Source organism: Chenopodium quinoa, unplaced genomic scaffold (assembly GCF_001683475.1).
Source record: "Chenopodium quinoa cultivar QQ74 unplaced genomic scaffold, ASM168347v1, whole genome shotgun sequence".
In the NCBI taxonomy this organism is placed as follows: Eukaryota; Viridiplantae; Streptophyta; class Magnoliopsida; order Caryophyllales; family Amaranthaceae; genus Chenopodium; species Chenopodium quinoa.
Window position 1 is genome coordinate 1,718,541 of NW_018743391.1, and position 24,122 is coordinate 1,742,662.

Genomic DNA, 24,122 nt, shown 5'->3' on the forward strand with positions numbered 1-24,122 from the left:
ATCTCTTGGAACTGGGAGAGAAGCTCTAACCACTTGAGCTACCCCTCATTCTCCCTATACAACTATTGCTGAGTGGACGTTTGCGTGATTTTGTTTTTATTGTAGAGATTGCTATCTAAATTCCTGAGGGTTATTCTTGGCCTTGTGATATTCATCATCAATTTGTAATTAGTATTTCCTTAAGAGAAATAAAAATATTCTTCTCGCTTGCCTACAACCCTATAGACATAACATAAATTTATGTCACATGTGTTCTTTGTTGATTTCGCTTATCTTTTTTGCATCTGTTGTAACACACTTGAACCTAATTTATAACCTTTATTATAAACTATATCGTGGAAGTAATAATACTCCATTAATTTCAAAAATAAATGTACCGCTTTGACTGGACGCATATCCCAATAATTTCTTTAATTGTTACTTCCTCTATTTCATGATATTTCACGATGTTAGTCTCATTTGAAATCTTTTGACTATTAAAATTACTCCATAAGAGGAAATCTTGTAAACTTCTCTCTATATATAAATTAAAAACAAAATGAAATCTAGTATAATTTATCTTGGTGAGTATTTTATTAGAATATATTTTTTTTTAATATTTGCTAGTATTAAAGATATTTACGATCAAAGAGTTGTGTCGATATAGTAAATAGAATTAACATTATAAAATGAAGGAAAACTATAAGTATTTAATTTAAATACTACCTCCGTTACATATTATTTGCAACGATTTGAAATAAAGTAGAGAGGAAAAATGTCTAATCGTTGCAAATAAGATGTAACAGAGGTAGTAGTTGATGTTTAAAAGAATAAAAGCTATATTTTGAAATGATATAACAAATGCCTACATGACTATATACTTTTTCTTATGTCTAAATCATTAAATTTGGTAAAAATGAATTATGCAAATAGCATAAAATTCAATAAAATACTTTTTTTTACAAAAACTACATATCACCTTTTTTTTTTATACCTTTTTTTTTCCAGCCAATATATCACCTTATTCAAGGTAAAGAAAACAAGTATTCAAAATGGTGGACAAATGGGAGCACCTTAATTCAAGAGTGGATTATTAAATCTATAAAATTAATGGCTATAAAGACTTCCCAAGTCACCACCCCATTAATGATATTCACAAAAGGCCAATAACAAATCAACTTCAACCTCTAAAATAAAAGAATGGGAGTTCCATCAAAAAAAAAAAAAAAATTTAAGAAATGATTTTCCAAATACACAACCCATATTTTGTCATTGTCAATATGACTCTACCTCCTCTTTCGGTGTGCAAAAAACAGAGGAAGATCACCCTATAACTATTAAGATACTTCACCCCACTCCTCCAATTTTCTCTCTCCTCTATACACTTTTTTTTTCTCTCTCTCTAACCTTCTTCAACCCCCCTTCAACTTATCTATCAGTCAACTTCTTAAATTCACAACTCGAGCCCACATCTAAGGAGAGTTTGATCACATATAAGCTTGACGAGGCTTCATCGTAAACTTATTTTTATTTAGGTATGTATCATACATACAAGTACAATATATTACATATTTTTTTTTTTAAATTTGGCTCGTTTTACAAGATTGAATCTTACTTTCAATCTTTTTTTTTTTTTTTTTTTTTTTTTGGGATTAAAGGAAAAAAGTTTTAAAGGTGGTTTCTTTTTCTGTTCTTTTTAGTACGGATAAACATTGAATGTTGTTGCCCAACTTTTACGACTATTTCTCTATTTTTATTATTTTTTTTTTTTTTTTTAGGAAATACTATTTCTCTAGTTGAATTGTAATTTAAAGTTGTTTTCTCATCTTACTGCTTTTTCATGGGAACTTTCTGCAAAATCATACAAGTAAAAGGGTAGTATTATATAATCGTGTTAATGTTAATGTACACAATAATCAATATCTTGATTTTGGATCATTTTAATTTTTTTTATTAATAGTCACGTTGAGAATGTAATTCAAACTAACAATTGTAGGAAATAATTTCAATTTTTTTTATTACGACAATTTCATAGCTTAATATAGTTTGATTGTATTATAATAATTATATATTTATATGCATTATAATATGTATAGGGTAATAAACAAAGGAGTTGGCCAGTTGGGTGTCGGATGGAATTAATGGTAGCATAATTAAATTTTTTAGTCTTTCTTTGTGCATGTAGTCATGTGAAAATATTTTTTCTTTATTTCTTTACTAACTTATTTGAATTGTGTTTTTAATTATTTGATTGTAATTTATTTAATAATTGCTTGTAAAATATGGTAAATTATATCATGCACCCAAAAAACCGAAAGTATGTAGAGTAATGACGAATTAATATATGTGCACATGACAAGTATGAATGATATGTATTAAGAGGCGTTATAAATGCTCGATTCACATACTCATGTTAATATTAGTAAGAAAATAACAATTGATTCCTCATATGATCATTTGACGGTTTTTTTTTGAGTTTTACACGTTAAATATGACTTATAATAAATTATTAAATTAGACTCGCTAGAATAAGTTGTGTTGATATTTTGGTAAGGAGAAGGGACCCATTAGAAGTGAAAATTTTTATAAAGTAAGCTTGATGAGGATCAATCAAAGTGGGAGCGAGGCCACTACTCTTTAATTTCATCCTTCTATAAATTTTTTAAAAATAAAATAAAAAACAGTTTTACAAAAGTAGTGTAATTCTACACGTCTAGACTTATTTGGACTAGTTTGGTGTAATAATTTATTTATAAGCCTTTAATAGTATAGTTACTAAATTCATGAACATTGGATCTAATCCACTAATGTGCACGTTCATCTATTTCAAGCTATAGTTTTTTAAGTTGACAATTTTATAATTAACACTTTGGATCTGCTAATCTCAATTATAGTATTCTTGCATTAATATAATCATAACTATAATCCATTGGATGATCTTAATTAGGAGGCTATGACCTTTAAATTATACTTGTACATTGTACTAGTTAGCTTCTTTTGACGAAACTACAATCTTAATCCACAATACTAGGCCTAATTTTTGGGACGTATGCATAACTTGTTAGAGACTTGTACATATTCTTTATCTACTAACGCGATTAATTGTTTGCTGGGAAGAAAACTAGCTTACATAAGATGAAGGTAATGTATTGGTTTAGCTTGTTTTGAAGAATAATGTGATGGGAAATGGTATCTGGGTAGGTTGATTAATCAACGAAGTTATTAGCTTATACTAGTATAAATTTGGCTGGATCGAGTTGACAAATAATAAGCTAACTTGTACCAATTCATCGGTTGCAGTTGATGGCTTCAGCTCTGTGTGATTATTCGTGGACATCATCGCCTTCCAATGGTCATATGCACAGCTCTTTCGATATCAGGAAATCAGAAAAAAGTCCGGCCAAAACTTTACCAGTGCTGGAAACTCCAATCTCTTCCTCATTACAAAGCAATATTCCTGCTCCACCTCCCCTGCCAAAATTGATCATTGCAAAAAGGAGTCGTCGAGAGAGTTCACAGGAGTTATGTGGCATTCCAAAAGAAACAAGAGATATGTGGGATAATCTCTTCGAGGAAGGTTATGCAGCTGATGTTTATCTCATTACTGAAGACAATGGAACTGTTCCTGCACATTTCTGTGTTCTGGTAACTGCAATGAACTTTTCTGTTTACCTGTACTATTCGATTGTGATGCAGGAAAATACTTGTCCTAGCAAACTCAATAATTTTGTTTCGAAGGCCTAATTATACATCCTGTTTTTGTGTAGAGCATTGCATCACCTGTTCTGGGGAAGTATCTTCAGGATTCCAAACTTAAGGATGGTGTTCGATATGTCAAGATTCCTGGAGTACCTAATGGAGCTGTCTGTGCTTTTATCCGTTTCTTGTACTCCTCTTGGTATGTCTTCATACTTTTCTCATTTCAATGGATAAATCTCTTTCTTTCACAGAATATACTAGTAGAAAATGCTGCTTGTGCTCAACAATCAAAGCCTGAAACCACTTTGACACTAAAAAGAAAATTATACTGACAAAAACCAACAGATTGTACGAGTATTCTGTTTTTATAGAATCTACATCACAAAAGTGATTGAATTTTCAGCATATTATGTAATTTCAATTTGTTCATACATTATGCTTCATTATTCTGTGCAATCTATACGACCGACTGTTTCATATCCTTAACAGTTCTTGTATATGACTTGTCACGTCTTCAGATTCTCTTTCTGAGGAAGTATATAGTAAACGATTTTTCTGTTTTCTTGTTGCAGCTATGAAGAAGAGGATATGAAGAAGTTTGTACTCCACTTATTGGTTCTGTCACATTTTTTTGTTGTTCCCTTATTGAAACGAGTCTGTATGCGGTATCTGGAGAACAACTGGCTGAACACAGAAAATGTAATAGATGTGCTCCAATTAGCAAGGCAGTGTGATGCACCCAGGCTAACCTTTGTATGTATCCGCATGGTCGTCAGACACTTCAAAACTGTTGCATCCACTGAAGGATGGAAGGTCATGAGGCGTGTTAATCCTGCACTCGAACAGGAGCTTTTAGAAGCTGTTGTTGAAGCAGACTCTGTGAGTAAACCTTCTGCATCCTTTGATTATACTGTCTTATCATCGTTCTCTATTCCAATTTACACCTGCTTCAGCAGCCTACCAATGAATATAAATGCTTCAACAAAACATAGGCAGTTACTGATATTGTGTGATTCATGATGCTGTTTTTCCCTGTAGAGAAAGCAAGAGAGGCAGAATAAGATGGAAGAGAAAAAGGTATACTTACGACTGCACAAGGCAATCGAAGCCCTGCTTCATATATGCAAAGATGGTTGTAGCACAATAGGACCTCGAGACAAGATGCTAAAAGGCGGTGAAGTTTCTTGTGGTTTCCCAGCATGCAAGGGGGTTGAAATGTTAGTCCGCCATTTTTTCATTTGCAAGACTAGAGTTCCAGGCGGGTGTGTTCAGTGCAAGCGTATGTGGCAGCTTCTAGAACTTCATTCGCGCATGTGTGATGTCCCTGAATCTTGCAATGTTCCTCTCTGTAGGTAAGCAAGGGGTTGTCTTAATTTCTTAGGAATAAGAGTTATCTTTAAGGAAAAGCTCTGCTTAAGCCTTTTTCTTCCACCTTTTCAGGCACTTCAAGGAAAAAGTGAGGCAACAAAGTAAGAAAGATGAGGCAAAGTGGAAGCTATTGGTAAGAAAAGTGATAGAAGCAAAGAACTCGAATCATTTCGCTGCTAGGTTCTCGGGTTCTTCTTGACCATGTTAACCTCAATGTGAATTGGGAAGACAGTATATGTATACGCCTCCATGTATTAGTAGTGAGGGAAATTATAGTTATTCAGTAACTCATGAATAACAACAAATCAATGGAATTAGGTATTCCTCCAAACTAAGGGGATATTCTAATGTAAATCTTTCAAAGATGTAGATACAAATAATACCTAGATTTCGATTTTTCCTCTGTATGACAAACTTTGTTAAATCATACCGTAGAGGAAACAGCAAAATGCTGCTTAATTAGCTGTTATTTTTCTCAACACAGCTATATGATTATAGGAATGTGCTTTTGGACTTTTTCAGATAATTTTTTAAAGGTAGGAAAAAGGTCCTATCAAGTTGAAATCTCGCACAAGTTAACCCAACAAGGATTAGCGAGCAAGACTCTTTAAGAATCGGAAAATCCAAAGTGACCCTATTGGGATTTGATCCCTAAGTCGGCTATTGGCAATATAACAAGTACAGTAGGTGCGTTTGCACAAGACCTCAAATTAGGGAGGGCTTTAATTTATTCAAGTAAATTTTATGATTTTTTTAAAACACAATTTGCCTCAAATTAAGCGCATCAATTTTGATCACTCATCCATTTTCAATTATCCAAACAATTATAGTTAGAAAAAGAGAAGATTTATGGTCATTGAAGAGTATTAGAGAATAATCACAAAGCAAACATCCCGGCTTCCAAAATAGTTGACGTGGTCCTATTTGATCCCATAACATCATGATTGTGAGACACAAATCTTTTAACTAGGCCAAGTCTTTTATGATAATGTGATTTTGGACTTGTCTAGCCTAAGAATATGACAAAAAAAGTATAGTAAGAATGTAAAATATTGCTGGTACCAAAACTTGATGTATGTATTCAAAGGAGCATAATTGTGGCAAGAAAAAGGACACTGAGTCTGTGATGGCATAACTTATGGACTAATATATTTAGATCCAAATATCCAATAGACCTGACCGAACCGAACCAAACCCAACCCAACCCAACCCAAACTTCCTTGAAAAACAACCAATCAGAGCTGACTTCAAATTCTGAATTTCCTCAAAAAATTTGCATCAAAAAGCAATCCCATCCAGTAGAAGATAGGCATAAAATTACTTTACTTGAGAGCTAAGTATCGAATTTATTTGGAATTCATATTTAAAGTCTTTTCATTTGTCTTCGATTTCTTCAAGATAAATTTTCACCAATAACTTCATTAAAAGTTCCAGTTCATACATACTGAAAACAAAGTAAGAACTTACTCCTGTTCTCAAGCTGAGCAATAAATCAAATTCTGTTTAGGAAAAAAACTGTGCAGCAAAATAAGGCCCAATGTTCTTCCAGGCTCATTTGGATTAGAACAGCCACGTGCCCACGTCCAAATATGCAAAAACAAAATTGAATTAACTGATGATTATAAATGTCATGCTAACAATTAACTCTTCACGTCGATGTGCTTGTTACATACAATTATCTAGAATGAGAAGAAAACCAGGTTCAGTCACCAGTTAAAAAGCTTCTGCCCCAATCTAGATCTTTAAAGTCTACACTTCAATGTCAGAATGACAACAGCACGAATTCAGATTGCTCCAACAATTTTCCAGCCCAGAACTAAGCTCCATCAGCAAGTGTCCTCTTTGTTGTACTGATATATAGCACTGCATTTGGAAAAAAGGATCAGTTTGCAGCAGCATAATAAAAGTATAGAAATACGGCAACTAACAATTAAATTGTAGAAAACAGAGCAGTTTCCAGCAATTACCATTGTTTCCACGAATGAATGCATCACCGTATTTATTTTTCAGCTGACCGTTAACATACTCTTCTGTTTGCTCCATTGCAATGTTCATGTATCCGTCCAGGCATGCTAAAATACCTGAATATTCAAATTACTAGAAATAAGACAGTTTAAAGCCCAAATTGATCAGACATCTTAACAAATGTACTTCTTCAGCATACTGAAATACCTTGACTTGAACTTAATTTTTGCTTATTAAATAGACAATTTTTCTTATCTAACCTTCTTGTGTATGATAATTTATTATCACTACCCTACCTAGAATTCTGTTCTCAACCCATTAAAATAAAACCCCATAAGTACCCCAAATTTCAGTGATTATTTGTAGTAAAATATCATGACAATTCTTCAGTATTAAAAACTTCCTGAAAATGCCAACATGCTCAAACCTGGAAAGCCAAAGGAATTGCAGTAAAAATCAACCTATTTGCTATTACACAAAAGATAATGATAAATACATAATTTTAAGAGAATACTCCTTGAGGACTATGAATCTTCTAGTCTAGACCATTAAATGATTCTCAACTTGTTATAGAACCTTGTACAACATCCACTTAAGTGAAAACACCACACTTCTCATAGCCATAACCAAGCAACCAATACCATATTGTGTCCCAACTCCACACTCAACCCATCAAGCAGCCAACACCACAAATTTGTCCTAAAGAGCAGAAACTCAAGCAATAATGACTCCAGGTTTGCGAGTACCTGATCAATGATATTATACCGACTGTAATATGACACCATACAGCTTTAGAACGAAAGCAATGAGCTAATGTGGCCATTTTCTGCAAAATCTTCTTTTAGAATACTACGTTTACATCACTATATTGACTGTCAAAGTCATGAATTAGATTTCACTAATCAGATATGCCGGATATAAACTATTCCAACAAGTTCCTGGATTGCAAATTACATGAATAGTTGTGATATTTGGCACAAGAGTAGAAAAGTATTCAAATTCAGAAATATAACTTAAATATATATCCCCCACTCCCTCTCATCTTCTAGCCTTTCTTTCAACAACTCTTGAGGTGGCTAAAATTAGGTCTCTGCATCAGCAGGGTTATTGCCTAGAAAGAAAAGTGCTATAACCCCCCCCCGGTAGAATTAGTTATATACACCCGAGTGTACCGTACACCCAACTAATTCAAGATTAATTTTTGCTCTTCATTTGATGATTAAATAAGAAACAATTATCAAAATGAGAACAAAATACTTATGGGTGTACGATACACCCGGGTATATATAACAAGCTCTCCCCCTCCAAAGCTATATTCCCCTTATTTTGTAAACTCCAGCCATGAAGTTATCATTGGTAGCACGCACCAACTACAGCGTGTCTGACAGCTATGACTCTGTTTGTGACAACTGACAAGTAGTAAGATAAACCATTGTTATAATAATGTAAACTTACAAGGCCTAACTATGTGTGCGTGTGTGTGAGTGACTGAGTGAGATACTTATCTACAGCATCTGACAACTCTGACTATGAATGACAACTGAGATTATTTTAGAAAACAAGATAGAAAGGAGAAATTAAATTTGGTGACTTAATTAAGCCCACTTTATTCTAAGAAAAAATTTGTGCGATTATATATTAGTTGTGCCTTCCTTAAATGTCACAAAACTACAGTCAAGATCCCAATTCCCACGTGACCCAATGCACATCATAGATTTCTAAATTTATAAAAGGAGTAGAACCCAGCAATCTCAGTAAAAATAAAAATAAAAAAAAATTATTAAAAAAAAAATCTACAAAGATATACATAAAAATATGAAACTATTCAGTCAGTTTTCATGATGTGAAGCATCTGCTCACTATTCCATTTCAAAGACCTAGATTATTGGGAAGTGAGGGAAAGCTAAATAGCTAATTCCCAATATTGTCTCCGTAACATGGAAATTTGTGAAAATACCCAAGAGACATGCATATGACTTTATGAGATCATCCGCATGTGAATTAAGTAGTCGGCTAATAACTTTGATTCCACCAAGAAAACTCGAAACTTCTTTGATTGATTTTGCTTTGGACAATCCCTAATAATTAACATCCCAGCATAGTCATGCAAAGATAAATACAAAACCAGCAAACCTTTAAATATGATAACCTCTATAACCCAATATCTACCAACAACACATAAACGGTCACTATTTACCCACAAACCATGTCTATACAGATCAAGCACCAAATTTGCCCACAAATCCCATAAAAAGTATAAAAACCATGTCTAAGCACCAAACAACCATACCAAAATAGATATTCTACCACAAAATGTTTCAAAAATTACAAAATATGACTGAATGTGTGATTCATCAGTAACAAGTCCAAGTCCAAAAAATCATATCAACAGGATTTGTCTTCTTTATAATCTACCATAACAACCATCCCTTGAACCCAAAATAAATTTGCATATGATAAAGTTGGGAGCACAAAAGAATTCAGGACTTGAGGGATTTCCAACAATATTGGGAATTATAAGCAATAGATGCAATTGATCTCAATACAGAACAGCACAAGTCAGTTGCAAACATCTCAAAAACAATATCTGTTTAACTGTTTTATCGTTTCTTGTAAATAAAATTTGAAATTATTTCAAAAGGTCAAACTTTTCTTTTTTTTTTTTTTTTTTTGGAAGGCAAAAAGGTCAAACTTTCCTTCTGACCAATTCAATTATTCATCAAGTAAATAATGGGAAAATTGAAAGCTATGGTCTCTGGATGTAGGTACTGGGCTATTTGTTTTGAGAATATAACATTAAAGGTTAAAGATATTTAGGGACTATGAACGCAAATGAGACGATGAAAGGCATAGAGCCATTGACAAACCATCTAAGTTATATCCCATCTGATTAATAGACTACTGAAGTGCTTAAAAAGCTTCATCATATGCATAAAATGTTGCTCTCTTCACACTTATACCCTGAGCCGGACAAAGTATATTCTCAATTACTGAGTGCAATTGTTTAGGCTCTTGTTTGGTAAGGCTATTATTATTTTTATTTTTTGTTGTTGGAAACGAATTCAATTAAACCGTTACTATAACCTATGGTTTAGTTAGAGGGTTTAGGTAACAATTACCATTACCATTACCTAGGGGTAATGGTTTCCTCCAACTAGTTACCTCTCTATAATCTGAGGTAATAAATACCCTTCCTCAAACATTAAGTGATTCCTTCCCCCCTCTTAATTATTTCCTTTCCATTCCATTTCCAACATTTGAACCAAACGGCCTAAGTGTAATGGACAACAAAGAAGGCAAAAACCCATAATATAAAATCCCTCAGTATTCAGATCTCTACACACTAGCTCACACTGCCAGCTACAGACACACTAACACCCATTCAGGTTTCGCAACCGAAACCGCGCAACCGAAACCTCAAATCAACACTTGTTCTTGATTCAAAGTGAAAGCAATAAAAGTGTAAAATTATCAACAACAGATATTGAAGTTCAATTTACTGAATTTCTAATAAACAATAACAAAATCAACAAAAGCGCGTTGAACTAACAAAGTGATTCATATATTTAGGAACAAATCAAATGAAACAAAAGACAGAATTAGGGCAAATTACCACGATAATCAACACCAGAATTAAGCTTCACAACAACAGGACGACCGCGAATTGATTTGAGAAAATCTGCAGGAGTTTTAGTATTGCCAGTCGTTTTTTCTCCTCCAGTACTCATCTTAATTCACACTAAGTAGCTAAATGCAAGACATACAGAACAAAATCAAAATAAAAAAAAATTTAGGGTTCGTAATTGTTTGAAACGGGGAAAATTACAGATTAAACTAAAATTATCAGATTAAAAAGAATGATTTTATGAAATTAAGGAAAAATTGAAGAAAATGGGGATTGGAGAAGAGTACCTGAGTGAGAAATTGAAAATGTGGAATCGTCGGAGGAGAGAGAAATAGGGGGAGAAGGAAGGTGTGAAGGCAACAGCCAAGAGAAGAGGGACGACAAAACCCGCGAAAAGCCCTAAAAACACTTTCAAGTGGTAAATCCACTACCTTAAACTCTAGTAAACAATTAGTTAGGTTCTCTTCCACTTAACAAAAATAAATAAATAAATAAAAATAATAATAATGTTAGTTTAGTGAAAAAAAAATTAATAAAGGATTGTTCACTTAGTTTAATTTCAATTCTGGTGAGTTTAGCTCCTAATTTTCTTCTCTTATACGGAGTAAAATATTTATTTTAGCTATATTTAGTTTAGTAAATGTTAATAGGCCCTAACTTTAAAGGAGTAATATAATAGATAATGTGTAAAATTTATTTCAACTCAGCAAAATTAATTAAAGTTTAGAAAAAATAATTCTCCTTTCAACAAAGCAAGGCCTTATGTTTTGCAAAAAACACTCATAATCATAATATGCCGTCAAAAAAGGTATCAAATACAAATTACAAAATAGTTAAAATTACCCTTAAATATGTTAAAGTTACTATAAAAAAATAGTTAAAATTACCTATAGATTGATCGTCTTTCAATACAATTAACTAAAGTCTATCTGTATTGACTGTATATATGATTTATTTGCTAATAAATCACAAAATATTGGCAAAGACAATTATATAAATAGTGTAAAAATTTAAGTGATGCAATTGAAAAGAACGGGAGTGAGTTTGGATACATTTTGCTCCAAATCAGAGCCAATTTAAATTAAAATAAAAAAAAAAATTATATCCAAATATGTAGTTTGCCCGTTACATAAGAAAAATAGAGCCGCCTCCCTTTTTTCTCTCTTCTCTCTTTAAGGTTTTAATTTTTTTTGGCCGTTTAGGCCGGAAATAGTCTATTTTTTTCCCTTTTTCTTTGATTTAATTTGCTTTTTTGTTATTTGATTTGTTTTGCTTTGTTTTGTTCTCTCCGTTTGTGAGAGTCCGTCCCAATTTTTTGGGATTTGATTCTCATCAATAGATGAGAATTTTATTTTTAGGGTTTTAATAATAATTGATATGGTGATTTGGATTCATATGAGTTTAGGGTTCGTCATCAACTCTACGATCACAACATCAGCGCAGATTGCGAACGTCTCTACTTGGAAAGATGCAAAGACATCGAAAAGCACTACTCGCGTCAAGTTTGAAGTGGTGGAGTGTGAGCTATGCCCGATATGCAAATTAGTTATGATTTTGATTGTAAAAGTTATGTTATTTTTTTCTAAATCTGTGGTTTACAAATCTTTATTATTGTTGTAAATGTTGTATGGCTATTTATTAATGATAATATTCTTCTTCTTGACAAAAAAAAAAGGTTTGCCCATTAACTTAGAATCAAACTAAAACAACCCTTTAATAATAAATAAATAAATAAATAAATAAAACGAAAAACAATCAAAACAAACTTTGGATAGGATTTGAGTCATATTCATATTCTTAAGCTCACATTAACTCTCGAAGCTAAAGGCTTGTTCAAATTTTTACGCAATTATCTTTAGTGTCATATATTTCCATTATGGTGTGATTTATATCGGAGTAAAAATCTTAATTCTCCACTTGGATTGTAGCGTTTGGTTGAAATCAAGTCGCTTTCAATGTTATAAAAGTTTGATTTGATTGAAGTTTAATTAGGCAATGTTGAAATCAAAGTGATTGGATTAGTGATCAGCTTGCTGATTAAATGAGAATCTACCTGTTACGGAAACAATATAATTAAATATTAAATACTCTTATGCATAGTATATTCTCTTTTGTCATACCTATATATTCGATTTTAAGTTTGGGAAAATCTGCAGTTTCATCTAATCCGTTTGAGAGCTGTTGCGGGGAAGGGGGGGGACTATTAATTGATATCTAAATATTATTTTTTTATTATTATTATTATTTTTTAATAGTATTTCTATGTTACTCAACACCACCAAAGTCACCCATAACACATGATTTTCTCCAAAACTCTTTGCATGTTCTTTTCATTAGGATTAGAATCATTATATTACTGTCAACTTAACTTTGTGTTGAAATAGCCTAATGCAATATAGGTAACATACAATATAGATTAGCCAACAACATTTTGACATATTTGGAAAACAAAGAAGGAAAAAGCCCGACTCAACTCCATACAAAAACCTCCATAACTCTAAAGCGAAATCATATCAAGACGATAAGCTTAAAAGCGATTAATAGTCTTAACATACACGACATGTTTACAAATCATCATTCCCTGCCTGAACACACCCAATTAATCACTATTGTGACAAGTCTAATGGATCACTTCCTCGGTCTCCTTTTGTTTGCGGCTTTGTGCTTGTACAAAATAAGGGTTTGTTATCCTCGACTGAGCTAAGCTGACCTGAATTGAACTGAATATTTTTTTAAAAAAGAAATAAGAAATTAAAATGCTCTGAAATGAAAATAAGTTGAAGAAAACCGGCCCTAACCACCAACAAAAGATTAAAACAACTAACCCCAACAAACGGGATAAAAAGACGCTTTGCAAAAACCTACTTGGAGGTGGAAATAGCCAAATCGGATAAGTAAATAAATAACCAAAAAATAAGTACTTGTATTTGTCTTGTTTTGTTTTGTGTTGTTTTCGATTTGAAGCTCAACTCTCTCTAGATCTTTCTGATTCCTCCAATTCTCCAAGGTACGTCCTTTATTCTTTCTTTATTAACAATTTACCCTCTTTATTGTAATTTCTCCATTCTTTTGGTTCAATTTTTACCTTTTCAAATTTAAATTAATCATCAAATTTGGTGTTTGTTTTTAATGTTTACGTGATTCTTTTGGATTAATTTTGAGGGTTTATTGGTAAGAATTTGTGGGTCAATTTTTCCAATGTCAAGTTTTAATTTTTTTTTGGTATTTAGGGTTATTATTTTTTTTTTTTAGGTGTTGACGCAGCCATGAAATTTACGAATTAGGGTTTTTCGCATTACGACCTATAGATAATGTATACATTTAGGTTAAAGGGTTTAATTTATTTTCTGTTTTGAGATTTTGTCTTAATATTTGAAGGGGTATTATAAAGATGATTACAAATTAAATTGCGTTTTGGTTGGTACGAAAGATTGCTTTATGGAAATATGGAATTTGTTAAATTCATAATTTTATAGTAATGTTTGAATGAATATTAATGGTTTGTAATATGAATGTTTGCAGTTATTTGGTTTGTAGCAAAAATCACCTGAGAAATTTGAGGAATTTCTGTGGTAGGTTCTGATTGTAAGAGAAGTGACGGAATAACAGAGAAGAGTGTTATCGAGTCGAATCGAATAACACATTGATAAAAAATTATGGAGAGTGAGCTGGTGATATTGTTCGAGGCCGCCAAGAAGGCGGCAGACGCGGCAGCAGCGGAAGATATTGGCTCTGCCGATGACGAAGCTCGTTGCCTTGCAGCCTTGAAGGAGCTTAAGGATTTCCCTGTCAATTATCAGCTTCTTGTTTCTACCCAGGTTTGTTCTACTTCTGTACATTTCTTTCCTTTCTGTTCCATTAATTAATAATTATAACTGTAAAATACGATCTTTATCTTGGGTATGAAGTTTGTCGTTACCAATCAATCAATCAAAGCCTTAGTACCTATAAGTGGGGTCGGGTAAGTTTGTCGTTTCCAAGTGGCATCGAAATTTGTATCTCTGAGTGACATTCTCTTCTTACACGAATGTGCGAGACATTACTTTTAAAGTCATGCCTAATTCTTAACTAAGGTTGATTGAGCTTTAGGAACTTAACTTTAACAGTGGTGAATGAAAAAAAGGATAAATCTTTTCGTTGGCCTATCAGGATATCTAAGATACGCTACCGGTTTAACTGTGAGTATAGGCTGAAATATTGCCTTTTGAGGGATTATTATTATGGTTTTCCCATTTTTGGATAGTAAGGATAAGGAAGGGTTTTGGGAGTATCAGAAGTTTCCTATAATGTGAAATTTGGATATTATTTATCATTTAGGATTATATTGACTAATTGTTTGAATTTGAACGGATAATTACTGCAGCATAGAATAACCTACGTAGACAATTGATGTATTTTCACAGCTATATCCCCCAAAAAATAGTGTTCTAGTGTTTTTCATCCATGCATAAAGTAACTCAGTAGTCAAATCATTCATGGTGTTTAGAGAAGTTTTTGGAACTTGAAATTTCATACTTTATGTTGCAACATGCTTTTGAGGATGATGGTTGACTAGAAAAGATCAAAAGAATATGGATAGAGTTCATCATGAGTGGTTGTTGGACTGACAATCATTGGCAAATCATTCTTGGAAAATGAATATGGGTATTCCTTTTTTTCTTTGTTAAAATCGAGTGGAGTACTATTGAACTTATAGACCTGTTGGGTTATTGTGCTGCTGAGTTTCTGCAAGGGCCATTGTTTTATGTTTTATGAGATGCCCTGCTGTTGTTTCATAATGCATTTACACTGTTAGGAATCCTAGGATTTTAATGTTTTTTTGGAGGTGGGGAAAGAGAAATAAAGGAATTGGGTGGGGTGGGACTACTACCCCCATTTCATTGTTTTTGCAACGATATGACATAAACTGTGAGTGGAAAGTGTTTAATACTCTAATCGTTGCAAATAATATGAAACAGAGGTAGTATTTGTGTAACATATTAACAATTGTGGTGAGTAATGAAAGGGAAGAGACTGTTGTATAAAAGTATTTCCCATCCACCGGACTCAAAAACTGACTGTCCAGACTGTTTCATAGCTGTTCTACCAGAATATTATATTACTCAACTAAATAAGAATCAACATGGAAGCTGAATATCTATGTGAACCTTAGTATGAAGTATGAACCTCACTTCCTGCAACTACTAGTGCAATATTAGTAATCTATCCTTACCATAGATTTATGGTTTAGAATATCAAAAGCTGTTAATAAAATCAAAATTAAAGGGGAGAAAACCGAGAGAGGAGTAACAGAGGGAGAAGAAGAATGAGGAGGAGAGACAAAATCATGACAGAATGAGGAATGGAGAGAGAAATGATGGGGTCAGTTTATAAAGGGTAATATTGTCATTTTACAGGTTTGTAATTTTCTTGCGTATTTCCTTCCAAATCTTTCCCACCTTGAGGATCAGGGTTTATAAAAGAAACAGAAGACTGGAAAAGGCTTATAGTGTTGGGACACTGTACACCGTACAATTTAGGATGCATATGTAGATTGGTTTCTCTATGAGCTACATAATGGCTTCTTTGTTAGAACTTTGCCGGACATTCAAAGTTGCTTACAATATAGTCTATAAGGAGTATTTATAATTTTAATTGAGGTTCTTACTTATTGAGTCAATGTGCACTTAATGATCAGGTTGGAAAGCGTTTACGGCATCTGACAAAACATCCAAGAAAGAAGATTCAGAGTGTTGCAGTTGATTTGATTGAGATATGGAAAAACATAATACTTGAGGAAACATCACAGAAGAAAAATGGTGAGGTTGGTAATAATACTATGAAAGTTGAAGTTACCAATTCTGGCAGTACCAAGAAATCAATTCCGGTAAAGGATGAAAAGAGTCCACGGGGAGGAAATGTGAAAGTCGAAAAAGTTGAACAAGTTGTTTCACCCAGACCGCAAAAGCTTGCTAAGACCGAAAGAGGTCCTGTGGAAAGTAAATTTGAAAATGGTAATGCATTAAAGGTTGGGAGTGTGAGTTTAGCGGAACCTGTTAAGGTTGAGAGAACGGTAAAGCAAGAGAAGCTGGGCTCCAGTGCAAAACCAGCTGCTAATGCTCCCCCAAAGTTGCCTTCCATGGTCAAGGCTGGTGATCCCATACGTGATAAGATGCGAGAGCTTCTTTTAGATGCTCTATCCAAGGTTTCTAGCGAGGCGGATGAAAGCATTAAAGAACAAGTTGATGCTTGTGATCCAATTCGAGTGGCTGTTTCAGTGGAGTCCGTTATGTTTGATAAGTGGGGCCGTTCTAATGGTGCTCACAAGTTTAAATACCGGAGCATTGTATTTAACATCAAGGATGCTAAGAACCCAGATTTTCGTAGGAAAGTCCTTCTAGGGGATATCAAGCCTGAAAGGATTGTCAACTTGACAGCCGAAGAAATGGCCAGTGAGCAAAGACGAATAGAGAATCAAGAGATTGAAAAGAGGGCTCTTTTTGACTGTGAACGTGGGGGTCCACCAAAGGCCACAACTGACCAGTTTAGATGTGGGAGATGTGGGCAGCGCAAGACCACGTACCACCAGATGCAAACTCGTAGTGCTGATGAACCCATGACAACTTTTGTAACTTGCGTTAACTGCAATAATCATTGGAAGTTTTGCTGAGCTTATTTTATTGGAAAATGCTGGCATCGCCTAGCTGCTTGGCACATAGAGGTGATGATTACAACTGCATTATATACTTCAACCTTCTGGTTCCTGTTGCCTTTTATTGTGCAAGTATTTCTGCGGTGCTTGTGCAGTTGCCTGTTTACAATTCCGCCATCTTTGGAATTAGAGAATGAAAGTGATGTGATCTTCACTTTTATTAGTTGTGTCTGATCAGTTTAGATGAGTTTGTAGGATTTTTTAAGTGTTACCCTTCCATTTGTTTTAGATGTTTCTTAATTGTCAGATTGGCTCTTGTAGAGCTGTTATTATTTGAACAATTACGATGGTGAAATCTATAATTTTCTCGCTTATGGCATATGTTACTCATGTCTGTGCTACATACTATACTAAATCTTTTATACAATTTCTTTACAATACATGAACACAATGTGCAGTTCTTCTGTCTTTGAGCACCTCAATTAACCCTGCAGAAGGGGATCGCTTTAATCTCCACCCTCAGCCATGCTATCATAATTGCTAGGGTAAAAGTAAATTTCCAAAATGTGTTTTGATCAATCATGATCTTAACTTGTGATAGTACAGTACAATCTAATAAAGTTAGAAATTTGTTAGGTAATAATGAAAATTCCACTTGTATCATACGGAGCATATGGAGTAGAGTAGAAATCTTCTTGTCTCCTTAAGGAACACCTATTTATCGTCACTCTTGGCTATTGAGATTCAACACGGCGTGAACCTTAAAGACGGTCTTCAGGTCATGGAAGTACTTTATGTATTTATTGACTGAAGAACTTCATATCGACACGAGTTTTATTACCATCTGCAGAACTTTTGGAAGCAACTTCTAGAGGCTGAAAACTTCTGTGGTAATTCCCTGTGAAAAGTTCTGCAGCAACTCCCCATACCATACTAGCTCACGAGCTTTAGTGGCGGAGAGGCTGGGCTGACTACCTATAAGCTTTTTCGTAAAACCAAAGTAATCGCCGCTGGAAGAGATTCCAACTATGCTTCCCTCTAACGATAGAAGTGGAATCCGAGCTCCTAGACTGGGATTCCAATCATTCTGTCCCCTTGGCATTAAAGCTTCACATTATCCTCACTTCCATCAAACTGATGATTAACTTTTGAACAAGATTACAAGTGCAAGCTAAATTTGAAACCCAGGAGGAATCTTCTACGTGAGATTTATGAGGTGCATAAGCTATACAATACAACAAAATAAAACATCCTGAACACTTGTAAATCAATGAAATGAGAACCCTAAGTTATAAGGTCACAACTTTTCAAAAGACGTGCAGTTTAACAATCCTAGCTCAGCAATTTTTATAGGACATCCTCCTGCAATAGAAGAGGCATAAAACTTACATGCCCTATATTCCTAAACATCTTCATTAGCGGTTGTCACACAACAGGTGTCACTGCTGCCTATACAGGGATCACCAAAGCTAACATATTACATCTAGAATTTTCTAATTTGTAGGGCTAGCACAGTTACGTGTTGACCCAGCTCCAGCTGCTCAAGAAGTAATGGCGCAAACAAGAAGAAATACTGGGAGTTCAACAGTTTGCAGATGGATTTTCGGTGCAAATTTGTCATTAGAAGTGATCATAAATTAGCAACTGTGTTGGCAACTTCAGTATGGTCAGACTCCTTAACAGTCAGTCCTTTCTCTTGATTGAACTGCAAACAATGAATGCAAAGTTAAGACTTGAGACAACAATAGTTGAGACTCGAGAATTTGAGAGCATCAAAAGGATGACTGACTTATCTCAGAGCTCTAGCATCAGTAATCTTACTTCAATGAATCAATGAAGATAGTCTAAATTAAATACTGCAGTACGTGCAGTTTTATATCAAGTTATCAACAATAAGCTAAAAACACAGTTTTAACTTTCCGAAAAATAAAATAGAAAGGTATGCATAAACATAATCAACATTTCATTAAAAATGTATACATTCCAACCTGCTAATGCATTACATATACTAGGTAAGTACGAAAAAACACAATAATTACAGAACTGATGAAACCAACTATTTCTGCAAGAGGAAAATAGAAATTATATGCAAGATACTACACTCGTATTATATGGAGATGTTACAGGTGAAGATCACAGAATCTTAATCAAGCATGAGCAAGTTAACAAATTATAGAGTATATAGTAGTTTCAGGCAATCTGGCAAAAAACAGAGGAATATTTCTAGATTTCATGCAGGAACCTTTACTCCTAATTGTTTCAAGTGGCTTACGCCTTACGGCATGAAGGAAAGGGTATCTGAAATGAGGAAAGAAACACTAGTGCATAGAGTTCGTTAACACGGCCTCTTATTTCGCCTGGTTGTCAGATTTGACTGATGGGCAATAAATTTTTGTTTTGTTTATTTTTTATTTATTTATTTATTTTTTTATTGAGGGGGTGTATAAGATGAAAACCTCCTTATTTTCTAACTGTTCGAAAGGCAAATGAATCAAATTCATTTTTTTTTTCATTTTATAATAATTTAAATATCCTTTCACTCAATGTCAAAGGCAATTCTTTTCCCATTATCCTTCCATACAAGGGTTATCATCTCAAAGTTTGACGCAATTTCAAGCGCAAGGCTTTTCTACATGCCCTAATAGCAAAGTGTTATCACACATGAAATTCAAAACTTTTCCCAGCGCATGTATAATTGATAGCTTCATGTTTACACGGACATCATTCAATGCATACAAGTAAGCATTACAAAATTGTCGACAGGGTGTAATCGATAAGCCAATGCACTTCTACTATCATAGAATCTCATAAAAGGAAGGTAATCATTTTTTTACCTGCTTCTCGGGTTCTGCTGATTGAAATCTCATATGTCCAATGTTGCTGAAGGCCTTTTCTTGTCCTTTAGATACATGCTTTAAGGGAGAAAATTCTACTAGTGACAACTGTGACTTTTTCCGCTTCCTTCGCCGAGTAAGATTTGGGCTCCAAAATGGTGGTGGTGTATCAGGAATATGATACAGGACGCCTTTCAGAGTATCAGAGCCCAAATTCACAGACACAACATACCCATGATCCAATTTTTTGTCAATAACTCCAATCAAAGATGCACCAGGCTGTAAATGGACACTTGCTGCATGAAATAATCGCAGCATTTTCTCATTTCAAACAACTTAACTGAAAAACAAAAAATCAATTCTGATGCATATCGATAAAAATGGTTCCATTGGAGCAAGAATTATGTGCTGTGAAATGTGAATAGCTCAATCTAAATTCTATCTAACAGCCATGCTTCTTTTCTACTAGGAAGCACACTGGGTCATAAGCTAAATTCTGATTTGCCCTATTTCTTAAAAAAAAAAAAAAAAAAAAGCTGGTTATGTGTCTAATGCAGAATCAAGCATATCAATGAGGTTTCAGACAAGTTAAATGTCAGATCGCTCTTATTCACACTGGTACAGCACATATAAGTGATATCACACCTTGAGGTCTAATGACATAGAAACAAGGTATTTTGACTCTTGGGGTTATCTTCAGGTTTGCTTTGACAACAATTGGAAGATTATGATGGAAAACTTAGGCCTTGTTCTTTCACTTGATTTTTGCTGAATTAAAATTAATTTTGCTGAACTTATATAATTTTTACTGAAATTACATTACTTTTGTTTCACTTCAATTACTATTACCGAAATTAAATTATTGTTGTTGAACTTAATTTATTTTTTCAGAACTTAAATTAGTTATTTACTGTTAGAACTTATATTTACTTATTAGCTGTTTTTTTTTCAAGTTAATGATTTCTATTTATTAGAACTTATTTTTCCTTAACTAAGCTTATTTTTGCTGAACTTAACTTATTTCTATTGAAATGATATTATTGAACATTATTTGAATTAGCTGAGGGAAACAGGGCCTTAATAGGTTCGGACAATGCCCAGGGTAAAAAGGAAATGAAGAGCAGTTCTAATAAATACAAGTAAATTAATAAGTGATCTCTTGCTTATATATTTTTGAGCAAGTTATTATAGTAACACAACGTTATACCACACTTCAATTTCCACTAGAGAAGTTCATCAACATATGATTCTTCCTTTTCAAATGAAACAATTTGAAATTTACACAATTCACACACTACACTTGGTTTATTTTTGGTGATTTTTTCATAAGGAAAAACATAATCACGTAGGGTCTGGTTTTTGGTTTTTGTTTTTAAATATTGATTATTGAAGATATTAATGGTGAAAGATATGCATTGGCATGCGTGAATATGAGATGTTTCATTATACCAGAATGCATTCTGGATTTATGGCAATTGACGAGGCAAATCATCAGTCAATAACAATTTTCCAGTTAGCAGCAATTAACATGTACTTGTATATAGCAGTAGCAGCAGAGGTTGTGTGGGAAAGCTAACAAATTATGCTTTCCACAATAAGATATAGGGTGGGAACTGGCAAGAAAGCATAATTGAGAAAGAAAAGACACTAAGGTTTTTCTCATTGGGACATCTCAATCATAAAGATGTTTTGAAGATTTAATGGCTAATAGTTGTAGTTTAATCAACACAAGCAAAAAAAAAAAACATCTCAAACTACATCATCAATGAAGTGTGTTATCTAAAATAGTTCCAACATTAACTTGGATCCATTTTCATAATAAGTCACCTTTTTGAAAAAAAATTATATTCTCACTATTCTTCAATCAATAGTATAAATTCACATCCAATAGGAACAATAAACATAAAAAGTCTAAAAATATTAGCTGACTGGCATATAAGAAGCCCATCCAAATACCTTGCAAATGGCTCATGTTGGTAGATTTTTCAATGAAGTCTGAAGTAGATTCCATAGTTGAGCCAATAACAGTAATTTGTTCTGCAGCATCTAAGGTGCACAATCAAATGGAGATTTGTCAGGGAGCTAACTGGAAAAGCATATGGAAGTCATAGTAGCTAATGATGAAGCTATTGTACCAGTGATAGCAACTGCTGGAGCTTTTTTCTTTAAAAAATATGCCTGCTCAAAGTGATATAACAATGACATATAATACTTGCGTAGGAGAAATGATCTTTTGATAGTCACAAAATTGAAGGCAGAAACCACCTCCTCCCATTTCCGATCTGAAATTACCTAAGACAGTAGAAGGAATATTATAATTTCAGCATGAATACAGAAGTTACATAAATCAATTTAGGATTACAGTGTTGCACAGGTCAGGTATGAAAAGGAAACAAGAAAGTTAACTCCAAACTTATGAAGAAGATTTGAAGGTGAATAAGTTCACAAAGACACAAAGAAGACTTTCCTCCTCACTCCCGAGTCCCAGTCACCATTGCAAACCCCCTCCACTGTCTTAAACAGAACAAACCTAAACAGGTATCTATTCAACCAGCCAAGCTCATGCATAACTAAACAACCACCAACAACCCGATATACTCCTAGCCTACCTGTTTTAGACACTACTAGACGAGTGTGAGCAACATATGAAGTAGAAGATATGCTTTTACAAAACATAAAGAGTTATTTCAATTGTGCCAGCTTTTTCAAAATTCAGTCGCTTACTCAACATTAGGTTTAATACATTGGTTATAAAATTATGGTCAAAGTGGGGCATATGATCAATGCAAAATGTCAAATTGAAACAACTATTACAAAATGGAGGGAATGACAAATTTGCTTCCCCAGCCCCCAAATCTCAGAAAGTAGATTACAAAATCACGGCAAAATTGCAGACATACAGATACATAAAGAACTCCTTAGGAACTGTTTACAAAACAACAATACAATATGTTAATAACAGTAATCAACTATGAACATTAATACAAACAGAGAAAAAAACAACAGACAGAAAGGTCTAACAATTTCGATCAATTTCATTATTGAAATTACTTCTTACTTGGTCAAGACCACCTCGAGACGTAACCTCTACAAACAGGCGATGTAAATCTAGAGTAGTTCCTCCAACAGAAGGAGAACTGCACATTAATCAAAAAAGTTTGAAACCCTATTAGTAATTATTAAACCAAAATATAAACTTCAACTAACCCAAACACAAAAATAACCCAAACAACAACTAGCAGCTAATTAATCCAATGAGTAGCAATCTAAATAAGTTTCAACATCATCAAAGGAACACCTTTTTTCATTCAACCCAGTTTGATAAGGCGGAATCGGATGTTCTCAAAAGGAATTAATTTCACAACAATTGGTCAGAATTGACAGAAAAGGCTTCTCTATAAAGCTCTTACACCCTTTTCTCTTCTCCCAAAATGGGTGAAATTAGACTAAGACAAAGCTAATAACATGATTTCTCCTCATTTTTTCCCCCAATTCCTTAATAATTTGATAATCAAACAAATAAACCCTTTGATTTCACAAATTCTCCTCAAATTTAATCATGCATTAGTGGTAAAACCCATTATATGAGAGCAAAAATTGAAGAAAAAATATAAAAATTGAATGAGAAAAGTGGGAAAACAAATGCATAAATCAAAAAGAGAAGGAGAGAGAGAACAAACATGAAATGGGTGTGGAAGGAAGAGTGAAAATGTTTGAGCTTTTGCAAGAAAAGGTCAGAATTTTGCACAAGTTTGTGGTATTCAGCTTCATCCGAAATTTCTGGGTAACAATTTGTTGTTGTCGATTCTTCATCTTTTTCTTCAGCCTGCTGGTTTTCCTCTTCCTGCTCTTCCATCTCCATTTCTATGGTCATTGAATTTCTTCGAGTATAATGTGTAACTGTGTAAAAGGTTCTCTTTTCTTCCCCTACTCACTTCAGGGTTTAACAGTCATCTTGTAGCCTATTTCGTCACAAGAATCACTTGTACAGTCGTATTATTTTTTTCAAGGAGCAATGAAT

At 33.7% G+C, this 24,122-nt stretch overlaps 4 protein-coding genes across 8 annotated transcripts; 2 read left to right on the top strand and 2 right to left on the bottom strand.

The window, feature by feature from the left end:
* Positions 1 to 930: 930 nt before the first annotated feature.
* Positions 931 to 5,567, top strand: LOC110738692 (BTB/POZ and TAZ domain-containing protein 3-like). Of its 3 annotated transcripts, none has more exons than XM_021919094.1 (6): positions 931 to 1,514; positions 3,280 to 3,624; positions 3,747 to 3,877; positions 4,251 to 4,557; positions 4,717 to 5,030; positions 5,119 to 5,567. In XM_021919094.1, exons 2-6 carry the CDS (start codon positions 3,283 to 3,285, stop codon positions 5,243 to 5,245), a joined length of 1,221 nt encoding a protein of 406 aa, XP_021774786.1. In that variant the 5' UTR covers positions 931 to 1,514; positions 3,280 to 3,282; the 3' UTR covers positions 5,246 to 5,567. The 3 variants fall into 3 exon arrangements, with proteins under 3 accessions (XP_021774786.1, XP_021774787.1, XP_021774785.1); XM_021919095.1 differs by lacking the exon at positions 931 to 1,514 and adding an exon at positions 1,631 to 1,653; XM_021919093.1 differs by lacking the exon at positions 931 to 1,514 and adding an exon at positions 2,682 to 3,176.
* A 949-nt stretch (positions 5,568 to 6,516) lies between these two features.
* Positions 6,517 to 11,081, bottom strand: LOC110738693 (sm-like protein LSM36B). The gene is made up of 4 exons (XM_021919096.1): positions 10,924 to 11,081; positions 10,625 to 10,758; positions 7,014 to 7,127; positions 6,517 to 6,909 (listed from the first exon to the last, which is right to left on the bottom strand). The coding sequence occupies exons 2-4, from the start codon at positions 10,737 to 10,739 to the stop codon at positions 6,863 to 6,865; spliced, it is 276 nt and encodes a 91-aa protein (XP_021774788.1). The 5' UTR covers positions 10,740 to 10,758; positions 10,924 to 11,081; the 3' UTR covers positions 6,517 to 6,862.
* A 2,406-nt stretch (positions 11,082 to 13,487) lies between these two features.
* On the top strand, positions 13,488 to 17,707 carry LOC110738695 (transcription elongation factor TFIIS-like). 3 transcript variants are annotated; one of them, XM_021919097.1, is made up of 3 exons: positions 13,488 to 13,643; positions 14,159 to 14,454; positions 16,314 to 17,707. In XM_021919097.1, the coding sequence occupies exons 2-3, from the start codon at positions 14,293 to 14,295 to the stop codon at positions 17,283 to 17,285; spliced, it is 1,134 nt and encodes a 377-aa protein (XP_021774789.1). In that variant the 5' UTR covers positions 13,488 to 13,643; positions 14,159 to 14,292; the 3' UTR covers positions 17,286 to 17,707. The 3 variants fall into 3 exon arrangements, with proteins under 3 accessions (XP_021774789.1, XP_021774791.1, XP_021774790.1); XM_021919099.1 differs by having other exon boundaries at positions 13,500 to 13,643; positions 14,213 to 14,454; XM_021919098.1 differs by lacking the exon at positions 13,488 to 13,643 and adding an exon at positions 13,710 to 13,807.
* A 736-nt stretch (positions 17,708 to 18,443) lies between these two features.
* LOC110738696 (high mobility group B protein 10-like) lies at positions 18,444 to 24,122 on the bottom strand. The gene is made up of 6 exons (XM_021919100.1): positions 23,782 to 24,122; positions 23,160 to 23,238; positions 22,237 to 22,393; positions 22,058 to 22,147; positions 20,102 to 20,397; positions 18,444 to 18,972 (listed from the first exon to the last, which is right to left on the bottom strand). The coding sequence occupies exons 1-6, from the start codon at positions 23,973 to 23,975 to the stop codon at positions 18,898 to 18,900; spliced, it is 891 nt and encodes a 296-aa protein (XP_021774792.1). The 5' UTR covers positions 23,976 to 24,122; the 3' UTR covers positions 18,444 to 18,897.